At 35.7% G+C, this 25627-nt stretch overlaps 1 protein-coding gene across 8 annotated transcripts in view; it reads left to right on the forward strand.

Moving 5' to 3' along the window:
* Positions 1-25329, forward strand: part of ABCC9 (ATP binding cassette subfamily C member 9) — a 106616-nt gene extending 81287 nt beyond the window's left edge. For 5 of the 8 annotated variants that reach the window (XM_074325936.1, XM_019738062.2, XM_074325938.1 and 2 more), the window contains 9 exons: positions 9066-9167; positions 9774-9894; positions 11110-11240; positions 11983-12061; positions 14087-14195; positions 15517-15620; positions 17926-18059; positions 19167-19229; positions 23713-25329. In XM_074325936.1, coding sequence (XP_074182037.1) covers positions 9066-9167; positions 9774-9894; positions 11110-11240; positions 11983-12061; positions 14087-14195; positions 15517-15620; positions 17926-18059; positions 19167-19229; positions 23713-23850 — 981 coding nt within the window. In that variant the 3' untranslated portion in view covers positions 23851-25329. Of the gene's footprint in view, positions 1-9065; positions 9168-9773; positions 9895-11109; positions 11241-11982; positions 12062-14086; positions 14196-15516; positions 15621-17925; positions 18060-19166; positions 19230-19909; positions 20086-23712 lie in introns of all 8 variants that reach the window. The other 3 variants (XM_019738052.2, XM_019738095.2, XM_019738105.2) reach the window with 1 other exon arrangement.
* Positions 25330-25627: the final 298 nt, after the last annotated feature.

Here is a 25627-nt window from a genome sequence, read left to right on the forward strand (position 1 = left end):
CAGACAGACATACCCGAATATTAAAAGAATTCTAGTTCTACTTGGCGAAACCTAAAGAAAATACTGATATTTTCAGCAAGAAGTGCACAATCTGCCATTCATTCTGTTACCTATAATACCTTTGTATTGTCTTGTCTTTGTTTTCTTTGTATTGTAATTTTTCCAAGATTTGCTATCTTGTCTCATTACCAGAACTCTCCCTTAAACCAATAATAATTAAAAAAAAAAAGTGATGAAATCCTTTGCTTCTATCTCTGATGAGTAAAGGTAAATTTTGGTGAGAAACTTGTTGATTTATTGCAAACTTTTAGGCATATCTGCTAACAAAAGTCAAGATCCAAAGTTCTTTGTGTAGGATTTGTCTTCATCAATTCCATTTATGTGACAGTAAATTTATGTGGGTATGTGTACACACACACTCGCACACATCTCTAAACAAACCCAGGAATACAACTTAAGAACAGTCAGATTCACTCTCTTTCTGTGCATTGAGAATTTTTATTAGAGCAAGAATAATTGGAATATTAGATTAAAATACTTGTTTTAATATTTATATGTAAATGCTATAACCTAAGAACATCTACCACAGTAGGAGTATTAAATAAATTTAGTAGATGACTGCTATTAGGAAATAACCTTTCTCCTAACTGCACACATATAAATGATCTCATTGCTATTGTGCTCCTGTGGAAGTGTTCACATCACTGGAGACACAATTTCAGTTTGAAATTAATGAATCTTGTATCAGAAATATGAATGTTGAGATACAGGACCTCAGAGACTAGGGTGTGAACTGCTTTCTGAATCCAACAGCTGGACATATTCTGCCTTGTAAGTCATTTAAAAAAAATAAGTAATGAAAACTTTTATTTGGCCCAGTGAATCTGCATTGATCTTATCCACAGTATTAACACCACCCCCTTTGCCACATTACTCAGTAAATTAACAAAAATACCTGCTTATAGAAAATATTCTTGTGCTTCCAGAGCAGAAACACAACCAAAATGGTACAAGGAGGGTTGAGGTATTGGGCATGCTTCAGAAGAGGCGAGCAGGATTTCTTGACAACAGGTCTACAAATTTGATCACCTCTAATTCATGGACTCATAATCACTTTAATGGAGAGAAAGAGAAGAAATGCATCATAGCTTTATGTGGCTATTTTTCTCTTCCCTTTCTATCCCCAATTCTAACTTTCCAAAGCATGCTATTGAATTCTATGGGCAGAAAATCTCAAGGAGAAGGAAAAGAGGGAAAGCAGAGTAGAAACAGCTTTTGTTGAATTTGGGGAGATCCCTGAGCCCCTTCCAAGTTTTATTTATTACCTAATTTATTTATTTTTTACTATGTGGCTTTCACTTATTTTCTGGTGCTGTTCAGTACGAGTTAAGACAGTCACAAGTTATTCCCTTTCTCTGGGTAAACAGTTTTCCCTATGGAAGATTTAGCCCTGCCCATCTTATTCATTGTGAATTGGGAAAAAATATAAAGGTCAAACACACTCAAATCAAAAACGGACAAGAGTCTAAAAGAATAAAATAATTCGGTGGGTGGAAAAGTAGCTAGTCTTGTGACCACCCAGGTTGCTTTGGCAACAGAAGGGGTTGTTGTTCCTCTGGGTGCCAAGTGGAGTGGGCCCCAGTTCTGTGCAGTGTGTCACTGTGTTCTAACCTTTGCATGCTGCTTACGTTGTTTTGTTCAGCACAGAGTTTTCTCTTCAATCCCTCTGCACTAAACAGTTCCAGTTCTCTGGCATCGATGTTTCCATTTGCAAAGATTGTGTAACTCTATCTAATGGCTGTCTTTCCAAGGCTTTGTCTTGCTGTGTGGTGAAAGGATAAAAGAAAATTCACATCAGGAAGCCAAAAAAAAAAAAAAAGAGGTCTCCAGAATCAACAGGCTAAAGTGAAAATGGTCTTGAGGGCGCGCTTGCACGAGAGTATATTTTCTGAAACAGCACCGAGCTTTTTTCTGTGTTCCTAACTCCATGATAAACAGGTGTGCCTTGACCTTGTAATTTGGAGGCCCTAATATATTCTCCCAGACACTCAGTGGTCTCATAGACTTCTGATGGCTACACGAAGAAAGAGGTTGTGTTGCTGTTAACTAATTGCAAGTCTGTTTTAGGGAAAATAAAAAATTTCATTATCATTTCATATACAGATAGATGTCGTGGAATCACTAGAAATCTGGCAAGAGGCCTTGCTTTTGACATAGGATTCAAAGGCTTTCCTTCTGGAGGGGAGAATTGAATTCACAAACTTGATAGAAGTTATAATTTATCACTATACAGATGAAAATTCCTGTGGTTAGGCCCTCATTGATTGAGTGGGTAATTCACATATATAGTAGCTTCTATTTTCTAAATTGAATCTCATTCCATTGTACTCTTTTGACCATAGGTATTTTTTCATTGAATTGATAGGTTAGAATGTGTAAGGCCTTCGCCCACAAAGAAGTGCTGCTGGTGATCCTTAAGTATTTGCATTCCCATGTGTGCATTATTCAGACCATCTGCTGCTGCTTTATCAGTTTATTGCCTTTAAGCCATTTTGCAGAGAATAGGAAAGAAGATGTAACTGTAGGGTTACTTTGTAATCCATTGTGGGGACAGAGCCCCAGAAAGTAGTTTCCAGGCTCTCGGCCTCACATAGACAGGTGCTGGCTCAGGTAGTAAATGGCCATCAACTGTGATTGCATGGCCATCAGCTGTGGCTAGTTGGCTGTCAGCTGTAACCAGTGAGCCATTGGCCACTAATATAACTGCTGTGGCTAGGCTAGCAGAAAAATGGGGGCTAGCAAGAAGATGGTGGCTGAGCTAGCAAGAGCGGATTGCAGAGAGGTGGATGCCGCCAGCGAGAATATAGTGGTATGACTCCCCTACCTATGGCTCCGTGGGTGTTCCTTTTTGGCCTCACCATGTTCTGCGTTCTTATGTGGTGAGCGTTAGCAGACACCCTGCAGGCCTCCCTGCACGACATCCATTAAACTTACTGTCATGCAGGGAGTCATGCGGGGTCTCTGCTCCAGCTCCCCACATAAGAATGCAGGATATGGTGAGGCCAAAAAGGAACACCCACGGAGCCATAGATGGGGGAGTCATACCACTATATTCTGGCTGGCAGCTGGGTTGGAGAAACAGGAAACAGAAGCCACACAATTCTCAACCCTCACTGCGCTGCTTGCTAGCTCAGCCACCATCTTCTTGCTAGTCCCCATTTTTTTGCTAGCGTAACCACAGCAGTTATATTAGTGGCCAATGGCTCACTGGTTACAGCTGACGGCCAACTAGCCACAGCTGATGGCCATCCAGTCACAGTTGATGGCCATTTACTACCTGAGCCAGCACCTGCCTATGTGAGGCCGAGAGCCTGGAAACTGTTTTCTGGGGCTGTGTCCCCACACTTATTAAGTTTAATGGTAAAGGAAATGGAAAATGGGGAGCTAACACATCCCCTTACATTATCTGTCAATTTCATGTTTCTGCACTCCTGTACTATTTGAAGAGAAGTGATTGGAATTTAGTGATTTTGCTATGAACTGTCTTGATAAACATTGGGCACAAAGGATCTTCCTTATTTCTGCAGCTCAAGGTAAAATTCTGATCAAATGCCTCCAAAATTTTTCCATTGCCTTAGAAAAAACATTTTTGAGCAGTGGTAGTAACCCAGGAGTAGTAACCCAGCTCTCTAGAGCTAGAACGTATCTAATTGGTATAACTAAAAGACAACATGAATAACGCTTTCTAAAAAGAGGATAAAGAATATTTTTATGAAAAATAAAGTAACTTTGTTACAGATACTAAACTGTAGACTTATTGGCTTTTAAACTCTCATATCTGTATGAATTTAGCAGATGGTAAATTTTGAAAATGGGTTTTTCCTCTGAAAATTTTTTCAGAAAGCTATGCCTTATTGTTGAAGTGTCAAAAATATTATCTCTATACATTACATATAATTTTAGCATATTTTATTGACTGGCCTAATAATTGAAACAATAATGTCTAATGATCACATGGAAAACTTTACAAGTAGTTTTGAAAACATTAGCCTTGTGAAAGAGATCTAGAAAGTACATGTTGACTCTAATTTTTGATCAACCTTCTCCCTTTCCTCCCTGCATCTGTTTTCACTTCTCCTACTGGCTCTATTGCCAGGATTAGGCTACCTACCTGTTACCAGAATTACCATTTCAATTCCATAGAAAATAGTTAACATTATCATCTGATTAAATCTATCATTTACTTCTATATAATGGGTAAATCCAGGACATAAAGATTCCATAGTAAACTAAATTTAACAGGGAGAGAAAGAGATTGAGTGCCTAATGTTTTGCATTTCCTTGATAATATTTATATTAGGCCTACAGTCTAATTTTCATTTATTTAGACTCAATGATTAGTTTGTTGCTTCAGGTATCTAAATGTGCCCTTGTTCTATTCTAGTCCTATTTAAATCTGCTATTTTTACACGGAATATGGCATTTTATGAATTTTTCCTGCACAACTGAAATTGTAAAAAAATAATATTTGGAACTGAATTATGAAGTTCATAGCTTAAGTAAGAGTGCTTCTCACTTTAGAAAAGCATTAAATATATGGTGATGGAAAGAAAACTGACTCTGGGTGGCGAACACACAATGTGACAATATAGATGACGTATTACAGAATTGTACACCTGAAATCTATGTAACTTTATTAACAATGGTCACCCCAATAAACTTGAATTAAAAAAAGAAAAGAAAAAAGAAAAGCAAAGAGCCTGTAACATTTAGAGTAAAGCTTTCTAGGAGACAATCATATTACAGTTCAAAGTGGGTCATTAAAAGATTATAAAACTTTGTGTGGGATTTCCCACCTTATCAAAAATTCTTATAATGTTTTTACATGTTCAACTCTTAAAGTTTGGAAAAGGGATTGGTGGAGAATTAAACGATTCATGAGAATCCTAAAGAAATTCAGAAGTCTTGATTTAGAAGATATCTGGCTCATATAAATATTCAGTGATTGTTTTATGAAGGGATCAATTTATCCAGTCATTTATTCCACACAGAACTACTGAACCTTTGCAATGTACTCACCATGATACCTGTTGCTGGAGATAATAGTGGTAAACATTCAGACAGACTCTGCAGCATGAAATTTAAATACTAGTGAGAATAGACACTGAACTTGTAGAAAAATAAGCACATACCATCATTTTAGATAGCTCCAAATGTGTGGAAGAAAACAAAACAAGACAATGGGATAGTGAACAGCTTCAGGGCTGGGGGTGGGACCAAGAAAGGAAGGCTTCTCCAAAGAGGTGACATTTGAGTTAATCCTCAAATGATGAGAAGGAACCTGGTGTCAGAAACCTGTGGTACAAACATTTCAGGCAGAGTCATTGGCAGAAACAAAGGTGGTGTGTTCCTGATGTTAAAATACAAAATTTAACCAAGTAAATTTGAAGATCTAATGGCTGTATTATGCGATTCATGCATCAGACAGCATCCCTTCTAGCTTCATGAGTTGTACAAAATGGAAGGCTTTTGTAGGAAGAAGGACAGAGCAAGGGAGCTATCAATATGAGAAAAGAAAGGATTCTTTATGGGCCTGGGTCATCTTTACTTTGAGGGAAAGGGAATAAGGAATGGGAATGGTGTCTATCATGCAAATTGCCTCTTCTTTTTTTTGGGGGGATGGGGGTTGAGGGAGTGGGATGGGGAGGGTCCACATGACAGATTATGTTACTGGTGCTTGACCAGAAAATGTCAGACTGGTTGATTAAGATTTTTGTTTCTGACAGAGGCTGAAACTGCAATTAGATCAGGTAGTAAATCTAGATTTGGTATCTGGTATCATGAGTTTTTAACACTGAGAAGAAGAAAACCAGCATGGTTGGAGCAGAGTGAAAAAAAGAAAAGGATTCTCAGATAAGGTCAAAGTAGGTAGGGTCTAGAATCCAGACTTTACACCATATTAGGCTTTGTAATTCATCAGTGTCTGAATTTATTCTAAGTGAAATAGAAAGGCATTGGTAATTCTAAATAGAGAAGTTTTATGAACTGACTTATACTTTTAAAAGAATGTATGGACGAATGAATGGATGGATGATGAATGAATGAATAGATGATGGATGGCTGGATGGGTGGATAAATGGATGGATGAATAAATGAATGAGGCTCTTCTTCCCATTGAGGTCAGCTGGGAGGAAGCGGAGAGTAGAAATTAATAAAACAAGTGCCTTCCTTCAAATGCTTAATGTATATAACATTGCCCACAGAAATTTCTCAGAAGCCAAACGGCATATTTCCTTATTTCAAGGCAGAAGTACTTTGCTGGAATTATCTTCTGGTGCTAACTTACTTTCTGGGACTTATCACAGAAACTCTTTATGAGTCTTCTTAGAAAAGATAACATGGAAGTAACAAATTTATAACATAACTTTGTATGGGCTAACTTTACACAAGAGGGCTAGAAGGAAAAATTCATATTGCTGTGAACATTTTAAAAGAATTTGGGGAGCGTGTTGGAATTTACAACATAAAAGAGCAGCCCAAACTGGTTAGATTCTACATCCATGTGGTTGTTGCTTCAAATAAAAAGAAAAAGAGGAAGAGCTGTCTGATTGGGATGTGACAAGTTGTTAGCAAATTGTTACATCAGACAATCAAAGGAATATTTACTACTTCTGTGAAATTTATTACTTTAAGGGATTAACTCTGCATGATTTCTTTCTTTATTCTTTGTAAAGATTATTGGAATTATTATGGAATTAAATTTTAGTGTCTGCTTTAACCTTTGATGTTTTATGACACACACAAACTTTTAAGCTTGCTTCAAACATTTGGAAATCATCCAGGGGAAAGAAGACATCCTGACACATAAAGATGGGGAAATCTAACTGGTATTTAATCTGTTTTATTCCTTTCAAAATCCCTGTGAATCAGTCATGATTTCTATTTTCCAGAGAAGAAACTGAGTCTCATAGGGTTTAAATTATTTGTGTAAGCCCACTGGTTGGTAATTGGCAAAGCTAGCATTTGAACCCAGATCTCTGATTCCAAGGCTGGGATCATTGATTGCTCCCTAAAATTTGATCTTTGCAGGTATTTTAAAGAGGCAGAAATGTGCACATGTGAGCTGATTTGAGAAGCTTCATTCTTTGACTTCAGCATGTTAAACACTCCAGTACCGTTATTAAAATCTCACCACCTACTTACTAGTTTGGTTTACTTTGAAGGATCAGAGATGTAACTAGCTAGAAAAGGCCATTTCCAGTGAGATCAGACTTGACATAGTTCTAGAAAGTGCTCATGCCTAAAATTCCACCTGCCTCTGGGACCTGTGACATATCAGCATGATAATTTTTAAGATTTCTTTTTTGAGTGATAAGTCATAAGAATACCTAAGAATGATGGGAAATTGGGAAGGAAAAGGGTGTTAGAAAATGGACAGATGTGGCCTGTCTTTCATTTGAGTTTAAAGCAGGCCGTAAACAACCAAAATGTGCTTCGATAGATGAATGGATAAAAAAGTTGTGGTATATATACACAATGGAATACTATTCGGCGGTAAGAAAAGATGATATAGGAACATTTGTGACAACATGGATGGATCTTGAGAGAGTAATGCTGAGCGAAACAAGTCAGACAGAAAAAGCAGAGAACCATGTGATTTCACTGATATGTGGTATATAAACCAAAAACAACAAAAGAACAAGACAAACAAATGAGAAACAGAAACTCATAGACACAGACAATAGTTTAGTGGTTGCCAGAGGGTAAGGGGGGCGGGGGGTGGGGGGTGGGAGATGAGGGTAAGGGGGATCGAATATATGGTGATGGAAGAACTGATTCTGGGTGATGAACACACAATGGGATTTATAGATGATGTAATACAGAATTGTAAAAAAAAAAAAAAAAAATTTTGCAAAAGAGTTTATCTGTGAGTCATAGACAATTCAGATACTCTAATATAAGCCCACAGTTCTAATTTATGAGGAAATATACCTTTATTCTTATTTACATGGAATCTGGAGATTTAATGTCCCAGACTCTAAGCCCAAATAGCTGACAAAAAGTTCAGATAAAAATTCCAACAAGTTAACCAGAGGCAAATTTCTGCAGAGGCCTTAGTACACAAGGGAGCTAATCACAACCCTAACATAAACACACATGAAACTTAAGGTAGAAAATGAAGTCCAAAAATAATTGCTTGTCTGGCAATGCAAGAAAATAGAAGGGGGGAGGGGGAGGAAACCCCAATGTCTGATATCCTAGTTGTGCCACAAATTTCAGCTTAATTTCTGGCAAGGTATTTAACTTCTCTGAACCCATATCTGCATGACTATAATGAAGACATTGCATCACTCCCATTTCAGCCCAAGTATTTGTTTTAAACGATTAAAACAAAAAAAAAAAAAAAAAAAAAGAAATCATGTTTATTATCATGTATATCTCATACATGGGAGATACCCAGGGAAATAAGTCACCCAAGGAGGTGGCTTAGAATTTGGGCTGAAATACCATCTTAACCTGAAACAAACAAACAACAAACAAACAAACAAACAAAATGAAGGGTGTGAATGAAGCCAGTTATGGGAAGGTGACCAGGAAAAAGTAAGCTAAAAATGAGTAAGGTTTATTATGTGATGTTAAGTCAGTACCTTTTTCATTGATAAGAATTTCTGATGTTTCAGGCATCCTTCTCCCCCTTGTACAGAGAAGAAGCTACACTTACAAATGGAGATTTATTTTATAAATATATACAACTCTTACAAAAGAGTAATTTCTCTGTTTTTCCAGCTTCTCCTATGTCTGCTGTTTCTAAAAATTATCTGCTCAAAGTAATCCTTATGCCAAAGAGGCATACTTTGGGATGGCATATTCTGTTCTCTTACACCTTTATCTGCTTCAGCCTGAATATTTTGAGTTGCAAGTTTTCATAACTTAGGTAGCCTTCCTCTTAACAGGACACACAGGGAATGACGTGTATTCTCTTAGCAATCACCTCAGTTGATTGGGATCTTTGGTTTAAGAACTTGGGAAAAATATTTTAACTTTTTTTTCTTGTTTCTTTTTAGGATTATCTGGGAGCTTGCATTGTCCTCACTGCGTCTATTGCATCCATTAGTGGGTCTTCCAATTCTGGATTGGTGGGCTTAGGTCTTCTGTATGCACTTACGGTAGGTATGGATGAAAATCTATTTTTTGTGCAATGTTGGAGAAGGTACTTTCCAAATTTATTATAAACTCTTATTCATGGATGTTAGGGAATAAGTTTGAAATTCATTACAAGAAGATATCTTGCAAATATTAATAGATTGGGGCCCAAAACCACTGTTAGGACAGCCTGGATTCATGTCTGATATTGTGAACTAATTTTTATAAACTATTCAATTTTTAGAAACCCTACAGAGAGAGTGCCCCCAAGCCTCCTTGGGTTCCTTGTTCTGAGTTTCTCACCATTTGGGCACACTAAAATGAAGGTGAATATAAATGAGATAAGTGCTAACAGAGATACATACCATTATCAATTGTGTAGGCAAATCAAGACTTCACAAAACAGAGACTTTTGAGGAACCTTGAAGAAGAGCAGATACCTTCCTTGCCTACTTTATCCCATGGCATCCTCTCTGGTCTCTGATATCCTACGGCATTTATGAATTGTACAATAGGATGTACACAAACTGCCCAAGTCATTCTATCTCCAAATACCCAGTGATTGCAAAAATGTATATTTCATTTTAAATGTTTTTTGTTTTGTTTTGTGTTTTTGCTATCTGGCACAGATAACCAATTATTTGAATTGGGTTGTGAGGAACTTGGCTGACTTGGAGGTCCAGATGGGGGCAGTGAAGAAAGTGAACAGTTTCTTGACTATGGAGTCTGAGAACTATGAAGGCACCATGGGTATTGCTTGGAATATTTTGTTTCACTTAAATATGTATTTTATTTAAATATTCATCGTGCGTCAAACACATTGTCATTTTTGCTTTTGTTTTCCACTTCAACATCCATAGAATACCCTCTTATCTTGACTTTACTTGATTAGGTACACCTGAGATAAGACTTTTTATGCCTGAAAAGTCTTGGATACAACCAGAGTCCAAAAATATATTATTTAGTCATGTAAAAAGAATTATAAAAATATTTGGACTTTATTACATTAATTACCAGCCCAAACTAGAAACAATTGTATTTTCTTTCCCAAGACCTTATTAACTTAGATGTCAAGAAACTTGGATCTTAAAATACTGACTGAGATTCTCAGCTTTGCTGGAATTAAATTGCCAAGAAATTCAATACTGAAGACAGAATAATCTTTCTTTAATTCAAATCTCATCCTTAAAATGCATTCCTTTTCCTAAATCCTCCAATAGCTATCCACATCTTCAAAGACAATCCATATAATTTAGCTAAGACCACTAGACCCTTCATTGGTCAACCCTTGCCTACCCACCTCATCTCTCATCCACTCGTACGCCGTTTACTCTGGCCATGCCAACAGGCTGTGTGCCTTCTTTTTATTTTTTTTCTTCTCTCTATAAATACTTGAAACAAATTTCCCCATCTCTTATCCTTTATGATTCATCTCAGACACCATCTCCTCTTGAAACCCTCCTGGATAGGTTACCACCTTCTATGCTCCCAGAACACTTTGGGCTGGCCTCCTTCATGTGACTCTCTGTGCAGTACCGTAGATGCTGACTTGCTTATGTGCTTCCCCCAGGACACCTTGAGGCATGTCTTTCATCTCCATGTTTCCAACACCTTGCACAACACCCTTCACTTTTTAAGTACTCAAATGTTTGATGACCAACTGACTGAACAAACGAATCAACTCACAAATGAACTATCTTGAGTAGACTGGACTAATGGAATGCTGAAAAGACATAATACTGTTTAAGCCTCCAAAAAAACAAACAAAACCCCCCATTATATTAAAATATGTTAATCAAGAGGCCTTTACTCTAAATGTAATTTTAATTTTGAAAAAAAACAAACAAACAGAATTTCAATCAGTATTGCTTTAAATTTAGAAAATAATTTATATGTTTGTGTGTATAAATGTATACAAGTATATGTGTGTTTGCCCCAATCCCCTGCTCTATCCCCATCCCCCAGATCCTTCTCAAGTTCCAGAACATTGGCCACAGGAAGGGGAGATCAAGATTCATGATCTGTGTGTCAGATATGAAAATAATCTGAAGCCTGTTCTTAAACACGTCAAAGCTTACATCAAACCTGGGCAAAAGGTACGGAATTCACTGCCATTTCATTTATTTCATACAAATCTTCTTATGGGAGCACTCTATTACCACCTAACCTCTTCAGACATCCCAGCCAAATATTTTCACAGGATTCGTATATTATTCCCTACCCTTTACATGTCAAATTATCTACATAAAAGAAAAAAGAGAGAGAGATAGGATCAGAATAAAATACATGTTCTCTAAGTCATAGTGGCATTCATTAGTCTCCCAAGAAAATCAGGGAAGTCAACAATAGATGTGTTTTTCAAAATTTCTGGCTCTGGCTCATAGCCATACTAGACATCCCCTTGAGAACATTTGCATTTGGACAGCTATTGTCCCCAAATGATTTATTTCAGTTATTTTAAAAAGAGCAAGTGTGCAGAAAAAAAATAGACGCATTCTACTTTTTCTTATAAAATCATAACTTCCAAGATAAAATGAAATATTTACTAGTTCAATAATATACTAAATGTAAAAGTGAAGCCACAAATGAAAAACCACACAATCATAGAAATAAAAACAGTTAGAATAGAATCACTGAAGATTGATAAGGACCCTATGTTTTTATCTTAATAACGATTATTCATAAAGGAGATCTGAAAAGAGAATGATGATATTAACGTAAGTATTTAAATAGAATTTTGGTTTCACTGTGGTGTCTTGTCTAAGTTAAAAGTATGTTTGCTCATTTTCTATCATTTGTCTGAGTCCTCTTCTCTCTGAGTTACACTTGCATTTTTAGGTGGGCATATGTGGTCGCACTGGCAGTGGGAAGTCATCATTATCTCTGGCTTTCTTCAGAATGGTTGATATATTTGATGGTAAGTTACTAACTAAATTTTTTCATTGATCACATGAAGTTTTCCCCTTAAAAAAAAAAAAAGCAACATCAACTTACCTAGTCCTGCAGAAATAAAAAGGAAATATTTATAAAGACTTCGTGTCCTACAGCCCATGGGTTGAGACAGGTGTACCATATAAACGGTCCAGAATTAAAGAAAAAGAACATAGAATTGGGGGAAATAAAATTATTAGCCCAAAACTCAGTTCTAGAGATTGTTGTTAAAGAATTCCAGTAAACTGGTAAGATGAAAACAAGGCCACCCATTTTTAATTGCAGTAGATGGTGGTGGCATTTCAAGAGGAAGAAGAAAGAAGAAGACCATCCTATTTCCCACAGACTAAAAATGTATCCCTTTCTATCCAAGGAAAAAATTCAAGGAGATATGTCATTTGCATTTTTAATTTTGGTGCATGACTCTAATCATCATCTTTTTTTTAAGTTTATTGGGGTGATAATTGTTAGTCAAGTTAGATTTCAGGTGTACAATTCTGTAATACATCATCTATATATATCATATTGTGTGTTCACCACCCAGAGTCAGTCATCTTCTTAATAACGTTGTTTAATGATGTTGAACATTTTATGAGGAGTCAATCTTTGCTGTAAAATGCCAAGCACATGTTGACAATATACAAAAATATTCATTGACAAAATTATTTATAATGATACATAGGAATAATTTAATCTCTGCTTTAAAAATATCACATTATTTAGTCTATCAAGTGGCCTATAAATAGGCCAGCACATAAGCCATCTTGAATAAAAGAGGATCCATCAATGTGCTTGACCATCAGCTCAGAGAAGTGCTTACTATTATCTGTAATGATTATGATGATGATAGTACTTAACATTTTTATTGTACTTGACAGTTTGTATTATTTAATTTAATTTATACAACAGCTCTATGAAGTAAGAGGTCAGTTTATGAACACAAAGTTGAACTGTGGTAATTGTACTTTCTTTGGGGATTAGATTCAAGAACAGGGTAGTTAACTGCCACTGGGCTATCAGCTTGCCCTTTCCAAGACTAGTAATACACAGATGCTTTAAGGATTTTCAGTAGGGATTTGCATTATAAGCCAATTGCATGATTCAAAGACAATTGATAGACACTTCTCTTAAAAAAAACCCCAAAAAAACAACAACTGTCATTATGACTGAACATATTAGACTAGCCTGATCCTCAGGAATCCAGAAACATGATTTCATATCCCATATGCACTCTATGACTTACTCTCTTATTAATAGTGTTAGGCTATTAAGATTTTAATAGATTTAATAGATTCCTGAAAGAAAGGTTAAGCTAATCACTTTTCCTGTTCTTGAATCTAGTCAGCTAGAAAAAAGGACTCCAGTTGCCATTCTTCACCTGACATGCTCATCTCATAGGGCCATATTGATTTGCACAAAGTGATATGATAAAATAAATCTATCAAGTTGAGGCAAGGACATCATGATTGCACAAGTCTCTACAAGTCTATGTACACTATGAAGAAATTCATTAAAATTTGGCATCTATAGAATTTACTTTCTTATTTGTACTCTGTACTCTTCAATCAATACAAGAGAGAATAAGACAGAAACAAATCCCTGTCTTCAAGGAGTTTATATCCTAGGTGGCAGAGAAAGAGACACAATAGAAAAGATCAGTAAATGTATATAGAATGTCCTATGAAGGAAAATGAAGCAGGGAACCAGAATAAAGGAATACTGGGAGGAGGATGACCCACTAAGGGGGAAAAAAAGAACTTTGGGTCTGTATGAACCACATAAACTGAATAAAACCAGAAAATTCCTTTAGGCGGAAATAGTTAACAAAGAAGAAATATCACTGAAATGTATATTTTTCTTAGAGACATATAATGACTTTTTAATTCCTGAATGCAAAGCCTCGTTTTCTGAATTTAAACCCTGAACTAGGAAAGTACTTTCAATTAGTAAACAAATATTATTTTACTTGCGATTTTGCTACATGCCTGTCATTTTTGTTTCTCTTTCACAGGAAAGATTGTCATTGATGGGATCGACATTTCAAAACTACCACTGCACACACTACGTTCTAGACTTTCAATCATTCTCCAAGATCCAATACTATTCAGCGGTTCTATTAGGTAAGTGACGCGTTCAACAGAAACCTGAGTGCCGCAGGATTTACCTTTTGTCTCATAGGATGTGTTGCTCAGAATTGCTTTACAGGTAGGTGTGAAATGACATTATCAAGATGATAAGATCAAATATTCTGTCCAAAAATTTGGATCGGGGAACCCTAGAATTGCTAAATTAACCTATAGAGGCCAATCCTTTATGTCCCCAGGAACTCTTTGATTTTACAAAAGTCACTTTTCCTCTGTACTTGTGGCAGTGATTCTTGGCAGATGTTTCCTAGGTGTTCCACCCTACAGATATCCTGCTTAACTCTTTTATGTCTGGCCTGGCCTTAGCAGATATTGAATCTGGTTAGTACCTTTCCCTCACAACTTTTCTTTCAGCTAAAATTGCTTTTAAGAAGCTGCTTCAGCTGTCTTTATGTGTGGTTTGTGGTTACCCATGGAGGGGGAAAAATGGTGGAGGTTATCTACTCTCTGCTAGGTGCTTTAAATATACTCATTAAATCCTCAGACTATTACTCTATCCTAGAAATTATTATCCCCATTTTACAGATGAGGATTTTGAACCTCAGAGAAGCTGTCACTTGCCCAAGTTCATACACTTAGTGATAGAACTTTGATTCCAAACAAAGCTTGTTGGACTCTAAAGTCCGTAGTGGTGTCATCCACCCGATCGTATGTCTCATTTCATCCATCCTTTGTTCTCTTTTGCTCCTCTCCTCCATCCACTTAATTACAAAGAAGTATTTGGCACCTCCTTTTACTAATCACTTCTTCTCTTGAAGAGAAAACATACGTCAGATTGTGCAATATTCAGCTGTAACATTAATTAAAAGTTCTGGATATATCAAGTTATTAACAATACCATAGTAAATTTATATCTCTAAATATAATAAATATACTACTTCTATTGTGGTTGGTACAGCACAGCTCATCTAAACTAGCTTTATATGCTCCTGTATAGACTTACGTATTTAACATCAGTTCTGTAGGGATATTTTGCTAGACATTATTCCAGTTATATTAAATGTAATATTAAAATGGATGCATCCAAATGATGAATTTCATTATATCTTATCATGTATATAAACTTCCTAATTATATAATAAAAAACCATTTTTCATAACATTAAGATCATTCATTCAATCATCAAACATAAGCTGAATGCCTGCTCTATCCTAAGCACTGTTTTGGTACTGAAGATACAGTAGGAACCAAAACAAATGGACTTTACATTTTAAGGAAAGGGCAGCAATACACAAACATATGTAAAATTTTCTTTATTTTTACTTATTAACTAATTAACTGATTTTTTCCCCTACAGATTTAATTTAGATCCAGAGTGCAAATGCACAGATGACAGACTCTGGGAAGCTCTAGAAATTGCTCAGTTGAAGAATATGGTCAAATCCCTACCAGGAGGTCTAGGTAAATTTTCTAAATTATACATTTAGTTTTTACATTTACAATTAATTCTACATATCTCTGGCTATGTTTTATGCGAGAATCACATGATTCTAGTGTTAAATCCCCTGATGTTTATAATAATCTTCTAAAGGTCATTAGGGCAATTCAGAATTTAACGATTTTGCATGAGGTACAAGAGGATGAACTTTATAACATTCTGTTCCATGTGTGCACTCCAGAATATTCCAGTTAATACATTTATTGCCTTTTCACCGTTGGTGGGCACAGGTCACTTTACTATTTCCTTGTGGTCATTCTGGTCACATGATCAACACCATTACTTACCCTCAGTACATGGATAAAAGGACTGAAGAGACTATTAGGTTCAAAGAGTACTCAGTGCCATCTAGGAGCAGGCATTGTCTTCACATTGGGCACCATTTTCTTTGCTGCGCAGATGGCATATTCCTTTTATTTATATAACATAATTTTTTGAAGGCATTCTTTTCTATTACCTTGTCGCAGTGTCAGTTTTGGTAACTTGCGTAAGGAATGGAACATGGACTCCAACAATCTCTGATGTAAATTCGGCCCCAGAGGTAGTACAATTTCTGTCAAATAACTGATGACAGAACAAAAGAACAACATGGATAACAAAAAAACATGATTAATGAAACAACAGAGAGTTCATGATATAGTCTTTAATTTATAAAAATGAACATCTATAGTTTTGGGCTTGTGCCTCCTTAACATTTGAACCTATTTAACAAAGCAATCAGAAAGATAAAGGTTGGCTGGTAGTCTAGTGTTAATACAAACTATGTAGTTACCAAATTGTGTTTTGGCATTTTTTGTTGTTGTTTTTTAAATCAACCTACAAAATAAAACCATGTTTATTTGTTAGTTTATTTGGGAAGGAGGACCTTGTCCAAAACAATACCTTTTACAATTTTAAGTCCCAAAGAGAAGGTATTTTGCAAACAAAAATTGAGACAGCATGTTTTTAAGAATATTTTCATTGACCTTACCAGTGTCAGACTGTGGGAATAATTCCAGGGGTCTGGATGAACTTTTCCATGATAATTTTGATGTCTCATCTGGAAAGCCCAGCAAGTCTACTTGAGTAATTGATAATGCTTATAGACCTTCCCCCTTGGTATTTAGAGACCATTTCCCTTGCCATTAATAGTCAGAAATACAGGCAATTATTATGTTGGTGCAAAAGTAATTGCGGTTTAAAAATTTAAAAATAATTGCAAAAACCGCAATTATTTTTGCACCAATCTAATATATCTTTATTGTCCTCTTCTCTGACATGAGAGCTGCATGCCCCTGGTTTGAATCATGTGCATGGGGTTATGGTACAGTGTTAGCAATAGGGGATTGTATTTACACTATATAATTGAATGCTGTTTATGCTCATTGCCTTAATGAAGAGTATATCAATTGCTTGAAAAAGACCTGGTTTAGGCCAACTCTGGTGAAAAACATTCATCATCTCTAGCATCCTCCTTATTTTTTATGTAAATTAAAATTTAGAGAACAAATGCATAGCTTCCAAGCATGAGAAATTATAAGACTTTGATAAATGAGACTATAATCAATAGATATTACCCCCACCCACACACAACCCTACTAAAAAATGTTTGAATTCTAATAAAAGAGACATTTTGGAAACAAAATTTATCTTAAACTCACAATAGTACATTTTTTGAAATGTGGAGAGAAACAAAACAAAAGGAAAAATAATGAGGATATAACATTCATTTGTCTAAGCAACAATGTTTTATTCAGCTACTATGTCAGATGCCATGGTAAGTGTTGAGGACACATTGATGAACAAAAGCAAACCCAGTCTTTACCCACTTGGAGCTTACAGTTCAATGATAGTATAATGGAAAAAGAAATGAGTTTTGGAGTTGAGAATATTGTTTCTTGCCACAGTCTAATTTATCTGTGTGATCTTGGGCAATCCACTTTCTCTCTCTAGACCTTAGATAATTATATGAAATAATCTCCTTAGATAATTATATTACATAATTAAACAATCTCCAAGACCTTCCAATCTTCAAAATGTTTAACAGTATTTTATGTTCTATGCTACGGAGGTAACCTACCGACTGCTGTCAAAACTACAATGGCCTAAGGTCATAGTCATTTTTCCAAAGTAAAATTCCTCTTCACATTTCACATAGGAAATCCTTGCATCCATACAGAATGACATCCAGCATGCTCTTTAAAACTTGATGTGCTTTTCACTACTTTGCCCAAGGAAAATGGTAGCAGTGTTTCATTAGTGAAATCCTTGTTTCTTCCTGTGTCTCAGATGCAGTTGTCACAGAAGGTGGGGAGAATTTTAGTGTTGGACAAAGGCAGCTGTTTTGCCTGGCAAGGGCCTTTGTCCGCAAGAGCAGCATTCTCATCATGGATGAAGCCACAGCTTCCATTGACATGGCCACAGTGAGTGCACTAAGCTTTTTAAATTGATGACTTGGAGAAATGCCTGTGAAAACTACCATGTATTTTTTCCTGTTTGGGTTCTGAGTTCTCAGTACTATTATTTTGAGTGTGATCTCATTCATCTGGGTTGATCAACTGACGATAGCACACTGAGAATTACAATAAAGGAGATGGGCCACTAGTTTTAAAGGTGTTCCCATTGCCAATAAACATAAAATAAATTTGCCATTACTTTTTGTTAAATTCTCGAAACAGTAAAATTCCAGGGCTCAATTGTTGAGGATACTATACTGTATTCAAGTATTCAAATATTATCATGGAAATTCTAAAATGAAGTATGCAGGTCTTTATTTAGAAGAATCTATTGATAACCAAAACCAAGCATTACTTTTTAAAGCTGTTTGAAGAAGGATTCACTAGAGTTAATAATGGCTAGAATTAATAATGGTCTTCTTAATATGTTTATGGTAACAAACCAGAAATTTTGTCTTTTGGAAGAAATTATTTAAAAACATCAAATATGTCCAAGAAAGATCTTTCTAGAAGGCTATGACTGAGAGGAGAAAAGTCATATTAAACCACAAACTGAATGACCCAGCAATGAATGTTGTTCTTAAAAAAGTTAACTTGGTATTAAAAAATTGGCATCAGAAAAGACAAAAATAAAAAATACCCACAACCTTATGTTATTTTCTTGCTGTACACTTTAGAGTGGGTAAAATTACCCATAAAAGTGAGACAGTTTCAAAATTAAGAGTAATTACATATGGAGATGCTAGTTTGACATCATTTCTTCCTACTAAGACTGATCAATTAAAGTACTTGTACAAAGTTACAGTATATTGTCTCAAAGTTAACATAATTTAAAGCAATAAAACAGTTTTTAATCAAGCCATTTCACTAAATAAGCACAACTACGTACAAATTAGTATTAATTACTCAGGCTTTACACTATTGAGGGTTAACCCAGCATGAGCTTGCTGCTGGGGCCTGCTCCCTGTTGTACCTTCCGTGGAAAACTTAGTGGGAGTTCTCAGAAGGGCTTGGGCACACTGGAGCATTGTTCTTGGGGACAAAAGAGATAATTCAGACTTTATTTTTTGGCAGGAAAACATTTTGCAGAAAGTGGTAATGACAGCTTTTGCAGACCGCACCGTTGTTACAATAGCTGTAAGTATGGGAGATGGAGTTCATTTATTCCTCTTTGGTTTTTGTTCCAAGATTCAATAATCTTTATTTTTCAACAATTTCAATATGCTTTTGCTGAATCACATATTTCTCTGCTAATGTTTCTGTATCTTTGAAAAAAAGAAAAAGAAGAAACAACCTGCTGTGCTCTGAAAGCCTTTACACTGTTTTGTTCCAGACTGTCTGCTCTACCCATAGCCCCTAAGTTACAATGATAGGACTTATTCCAGCAGGTCATGTCCTGTGCTTTTTCACCAGATACAGATGGTAGCTCATGTGGGATAATTCTCTTTTCAATAATCTGATGATCTGATGAGCAGTTTCAGAAGCAAAATTCTTAAATTTGACTGCCAGTTCTTCTACTATTTACACTTAATTTCTCTGTTTCTATTCACGTAACTGTTTTAAAAAAGAAGGCAGTGAGATACCTCCCAGCTGAGGCAACTACTTTTCTCTGAGCTCCAAATTGAGAATTGCTTAAGTCTTTGTAATTCATGTTACAGCTTACTTACAATAGGCCATGGTTTTCTCTCTTCCTCTTTGCAGATGGGTAGATTCTTGCTCACATTTAGCCTCCTTGTTTAACAAAAACTGTTTTGCACCTGGACAATTTCCCTTTTGCTGATTCTCTTCTTTTCCTTCCATTTTTCTTTTCTCTCCAGCACCGTGTCTCTTCCATTTTGGATGCAGGCCTTGTTTTAGTCTTTTCTGAGGGTATTTTAGTGGAATGTGATACTGTTCCAAACTTGCTCGCCCACAAGAATGGCCTCTTTTCCACTCTGGTGATGACCAACAAGTAGACCATCATGAAGTACTCTGCCGAGAATCCCATTCTCTGGTAGCTATCTTAGCGGCGTCCCCTCAGTAAGGCAAAGCTAATACAAGGATTCCAGGGGAGGGAGGTGGTGAGGGAACTAACTACAGGTATTATCACACAAATCAGCCCAACCATGTGCTTCAGTTATTTTCAACTCGAATGAGGCACAAGCTTAGGTTCTCAAATATATGCATGCAAGAGAGAGTATTTACGGAAACCAGAAACTGAGAACCAGATTTATCTCTGTCCTAAGTACCAGTTTCACTATTGCTTGGGGAGGTTTTGTTAAGTGTCCTTAAAGATACCATGCATGTTCTCCACCTGTCCTGAAGAATGCATTAATTTAAATAATTACTTAAGTTCAACTGTTGAGTAATGGGAGTTATGTATGGAGTGCTTGCTTAAGCTTCCACTTTATTGAATGATGCATGGGAAAAAGAGTACCCTTTGGAATATGACTTTTTCAAGGCTGCAGGAAATGATGCCCCATCAGGGCCCACCTGCTGTAAACTGGGCCTAAGAAAAGAAAACCTACTTTCTCTCACTTTACTAGTGAACTTGGTGATTCCTTCTGCCCTGGAGGAGTCACCTGATTAATTCATTCACACTAAAATATGAATGATAAAGTGTGAATGATTTAATGGGTGAGAGAATTGCCTAAACTTGAAAACTGGTTCTATCATATTTTCAAGAATTTTCTCACTGGAGAGATAGGAAGATATTTAGGGGGGAGAAAGAACTTCCTGTTCCCCTTAAGTGCACAAATGAAAATGGGGAAAAATAAACCCTTGCTTACTCAAAAGACAGGTTTTCTCTATTCTGCATGAAGCATGGAGAATATTGTTGGGTGGTCCCATTTAGTCTACACCTGGAAGATTACTTGAGCATAATCTGTATTTTTCACTAAGCAATTATGTTATCTTACTTCATTGCTGTTATCCTACATTCACTGAATACTTTTATATATATTTATATATCTTTCACCTATTCTTCATTTCAAGACTACTAGTGTGGGCAGAGGTGGGCACCAGGATACCTAGAATTATCCCCACTAGATACACAGAAAGCTGTGGGAGAGAACAAATTACTGTGGGACCAACTCCTCTTAACAGGTGCATGGGAGAGAACGCACCACCAACTTGTGGTAGACCCCTTGTAAAATGACATTCAGCTCTATTAAGAATAACTATTTTTCCTTTCCTGCTAAAAGTTGTTCTGTTAATTTTGTTAACTGCCAAGTGAAAATTGTGGACCAACTTAAGATAACTTTCTCTGGCTTCTAAAAAGAAGCTTTCAGGCACCAAAATTGCGCATGGCATTTATTTGTGAAAGTTATTTATTCGTCACTCTTAATTGGATTAATTTCTCTGGAGAATTTTGAAAATTTTCCCAATGCTATTGCAATTGACACCATACGTTGTCAAGCAAAAAATAATTTGGATTAATGGAATAAACACCAGCTATATTTATTTTCATTGGCCAAGTTTTTCCAATGTTTTATTTTTTTAAATAAACATTATTTTAAAATATCAAGGCAATGTTTATAATATTCTATTTATGGATTTAGAAGTCAAATTCTTTTTTTAGCATCTATGATATGGATATTGAAGAACTAATTATTTTTTGGAAGGAAAATACACAACAGATATCAAACAGCGCATTAAGTTTATTTTTTTCTAAATGTGTGAGTTTGCAAGTAGCTCTGGTCCTTTCTCAAAGCTAGACATTATCTTCCAACTTGTGCTAATTCCTAAATATGTATCATTAGTTACCCATATTCAGTGAATGATAGATTTGTCTGTGGATGCTGAAAATAGTGGTGCATATTCTAAGCTGTCATCTTTATCACACTCCATATGCGTGTTTCTTTCCCCCTCTAGTTATGAGTCCCAACTCTGACTGCTTGCTTTTCTGAAAGCGTGAACATTGAGACTACCTCATCTAGATAAGCCTGGGCAGAAGATAAGCCTTTGCCCCTCGAGGTGGTTTTAGGTTAGACTCTGGGTTGTTAGAAAGCACTTTGAAGCCTGTGTATCAGCTAAACAGATGGTATTTCTAGGTTTAGTATTCCTGTCAGCATGTTAATGTTTTGACCTGCGTGGTCCAGGTCCAATATGGTAGCACCAGCCACATGTGGCTATTGTGCTCTTGAAATATAGGTAGTCCAAACTGAGAGATGGTGCAAGTGTGAAATATTCAATGGATTTCAAAGACTTCCTACTAACAGAGGAATGTAAAAGACCTCATTAGAAATTTTTGTATCAGTCACCTATTGAAATAACATTTTGGATATATTAGGTCAAAATACGTTATTCAAATGGATTTCACCCATTTGTTTGTGCTTTTAAAAATGTGGCTCCTAAGAAATTTAAAATTACATATTTCTCACATTTGTAGCTCACATTATATTTCTATATAGATAAGCACTTAGCAAGAGTAGTGAAAAGGCCCACTGAACAGATTTTTTCCCCTTGTAAATCCTAACAATAAAAAAAAGTAATATTAATAGTAGCTGGAGTTTATTATTTGCTTGCATGTGTCAGCAAAGGTGCTGAAAACTTTTTACGTGGATTATCTCATTTGATCCTCACCACTGTTCACAGAGGCAGGTACTATTATTACCGTTATTGTATAGATGTGAAACTTGAGGCATAAAAAAGTCAAGTTTGTTGCTTAAGATCACACAACCAACCGGTGGTGAAACCAAAATATGAGCCGAGTCTAATTTTAGATCCTGCACTTTTAACCATAACACTAACAATGGCAGATGAACAATCCTCTAAAGTACCAAATACTCATTATGAAACATTTCGGTGGCAGGGTAGAAATATCTCACATTTTGAAGTCAATTTAATAAGCCTGGTTTTGATGCTGGTTCTGTTATTTATTATCTATATGATCGCCTGATTTTGCTTTATCTCTATGAACCACAGTGGTCTCCCCTATAAAATGGAGAGAGAGAACACCCACATTTGAGAAATGTTCTGATGAGTAACAAGTATGTGCGTGGGGCACTTAATGTGCAGTATATGCTCAATAAGTGGTGGCTTTTATTATTATTAATTACTAACACCAAAGCTTCTCTCCAGAGGGTGCCACGTGGAAAGAGAGAACGAGTGAGTGGTAGTGATCTCTGAAAACTAAGAGACGGATGTCTGCACCCCTGGATGATCCACTCTAACACTGCATGCCCGAAAGGACTTCCCCATATTGTCTTCCCAGAATTGACTGCCTTCCAGGGTTATTCAAATTATGTTTACCCCATGGAATTAGTTGACTCTACACAAGAGATACTTTTAGTCTATACTAAGCTTTAACCCAACTGGTTCACAATGGCTCTTCTTATTTAATTATTTGACAAAATATTTATTAGCCTACTTACACTTCCATGAAAATGATGAAACTACTATGTTAGCTACAGTCAATTTAATACAGCCCATATAAAACCCAACCCTATTGGCCAGTATTTTTAAAATGTAGATAAATGATATATTAAATGAGAAAGAAATAGAGGGACTGTACTTCTTGCACCTCCTAGCATACCAAGGTAAATAAATGTCCCTGAGTAATTGGTGAAATGTTCATATCCATTGCTTTGGCTTGTACCTTAAAATTTGTAACAAATACATGTATTCTTTTTACTTACAGCATCGGGTTCACACTATTCTGACAGCAGACCTAGTTATTGTGATGAAGCGAGGAAATATTTTAGAATATGACACTCCAGAAAGCCTCTTGGCTCAGGAAGATGGTGTATTTGCTTCTTTTGTTCGTGCAGACATGTGAAGGGATGTCTTAAAATGATACACGTATTTAAAATAATGGAGTCATAACCTACTTAATGGATCATCAGCTTGACCTTCATAAAGTGCCATCTTAAACTTTTACCCATTTTTATAAAGCTTGTTTGTTACATTGTAGAACTTTGTAATTAGTAACAATGTCACTTTACCAGTGAATAATTGTATTTCCTATGTCGACATTTCTTCTTCCTAGTTTTTGTTTTGTTTTCCAAGCTATTACTGCTTAATATATTCATTACTAATGTTTTTCTAATGATTATGCTACTCTACCTTTAAGAATAGCATGTTGTATTAAATCATGTAAGCTATTTTAAGTATTAAGTCAACAGGTATGTTTTCTCATAATTTTAAGTCTGGTAAATATCTGTCAGGCTTAGAAGTTACAATGAGTATTCAGTATTATTACACTTATTTGTAAGAATATATTTTCCTTTTTCTTGTTGTTTCCAGATGTCACTGGACGAGAATAAAAGGACAAGTTTTCTAATCAGTTAGAAAATGAAACACTCAAATTCATTGTCTACTCTATGGGACTATTTTCTGTATTCATTAACATTAGTAATACTGATGTTTCCTTTAGCAGTCTCTCTCTTTTTTTTTTTTTTCATCTAAATTGTTTCCTATCACCAAGAAATTATCACATTTCTAGTAGCTCTGTAAAGCCAAAGCCTTAACTAGGAAGATCATGAAAAGAGTTTGAAATTTGAAAAATGATACTCAAGTTTCCATTTTAACCTGTCTGGTAAGAAGATAGCTGTGCCTTTTCCAGACTGACGTTCAAAGAGTCATTAAGTCCAATCCTTCAGTGGCAGGCTAGCTAAAGCTTTCTATGATTTAATTCATCATTAGTTATAGTTAGGATCCTAAGCCCTAAAATGCCACATTATTCAAGATTCAGGAGCATAGGCAACTGGTCTTATTTGCACAGGACATATGTATGTGCCTTTTTTCTAGGGGAAGAGTGTACTTCTTTTAGAAATGTGTGCCCAGTAGTGTCACACATGTATCCATTTGCTCCTGCTGTAATTTAATGTGCATGTAAAAAGTGCATCAAAAATGTTATTCTAATTGTAATGTGCACGTTAAGAGTACATCAAAAATTGATGGGATATAAGTGTTATGTTTTCGTAAATGTAAATTGAAAAATTCAAAAATACTAAAAGTTACCTTCACTGTCATGCTAGTAGCCAAAGCTTTTGACTATACTAATTCTGTGCCCATCTAGTATAAATATCATTGATTTTTATATGAGGATCTGCATGCATTGTAAAATTTGAAGAATTATGATTAATGGAAAAAGAGAATTTATACTCCCTTCCTATAGTTCTTGTGTTCAGTTTATTGTATAGTATATTCAGTCTTGGAAAATCTATAATACTTATCCAGAATATATGACTGGCCCTTCACCTGAATATAAAGTCCTGATGTTTACTTAAAATAAATTCCACAAGATGGACAAAAATGTTTTTTGTTATTTAGCTTAAATTTTCACCCATTGTTGTATATGTAAAAATTCATTGGGAGGGAATTTTTTTTTTTTTTTTTGAAAGCTAAGCAAACAGAATCAATAACTATTAATTTGATCTTGAAAATATTTTCTAAAAATCCCACCAATCTCCACAAAGTATTTCTGGCATCAAATGTCTTGTAAGTCTGAATTTGCATGATGCTTGTTATCAAGTTGTATCTCATTCTCAGAGAGAAATGAGGGTTTACCTATAGAAATAATCCTGCACAATATTTGTAAATTATGCCACTAT

The sequence above is a fragment of the Rhinolophus sinicus genome, linkage group LG02 (genome assembly GCF_036562045.2).
Source record: "Rhinolophus sinicus isolate RSC01 linkage group LG02, ASM3656204v1, whole genome shotgun sequence".
In the NCBI taxonomy this organism is placed as follows: domain Eukaryota; kingdom Metazoa; phylum Chordata; class Mammalia; order Chiroptera; family Rhinolophidae; genus Rhinolophus; species Rhinolophus sinicus.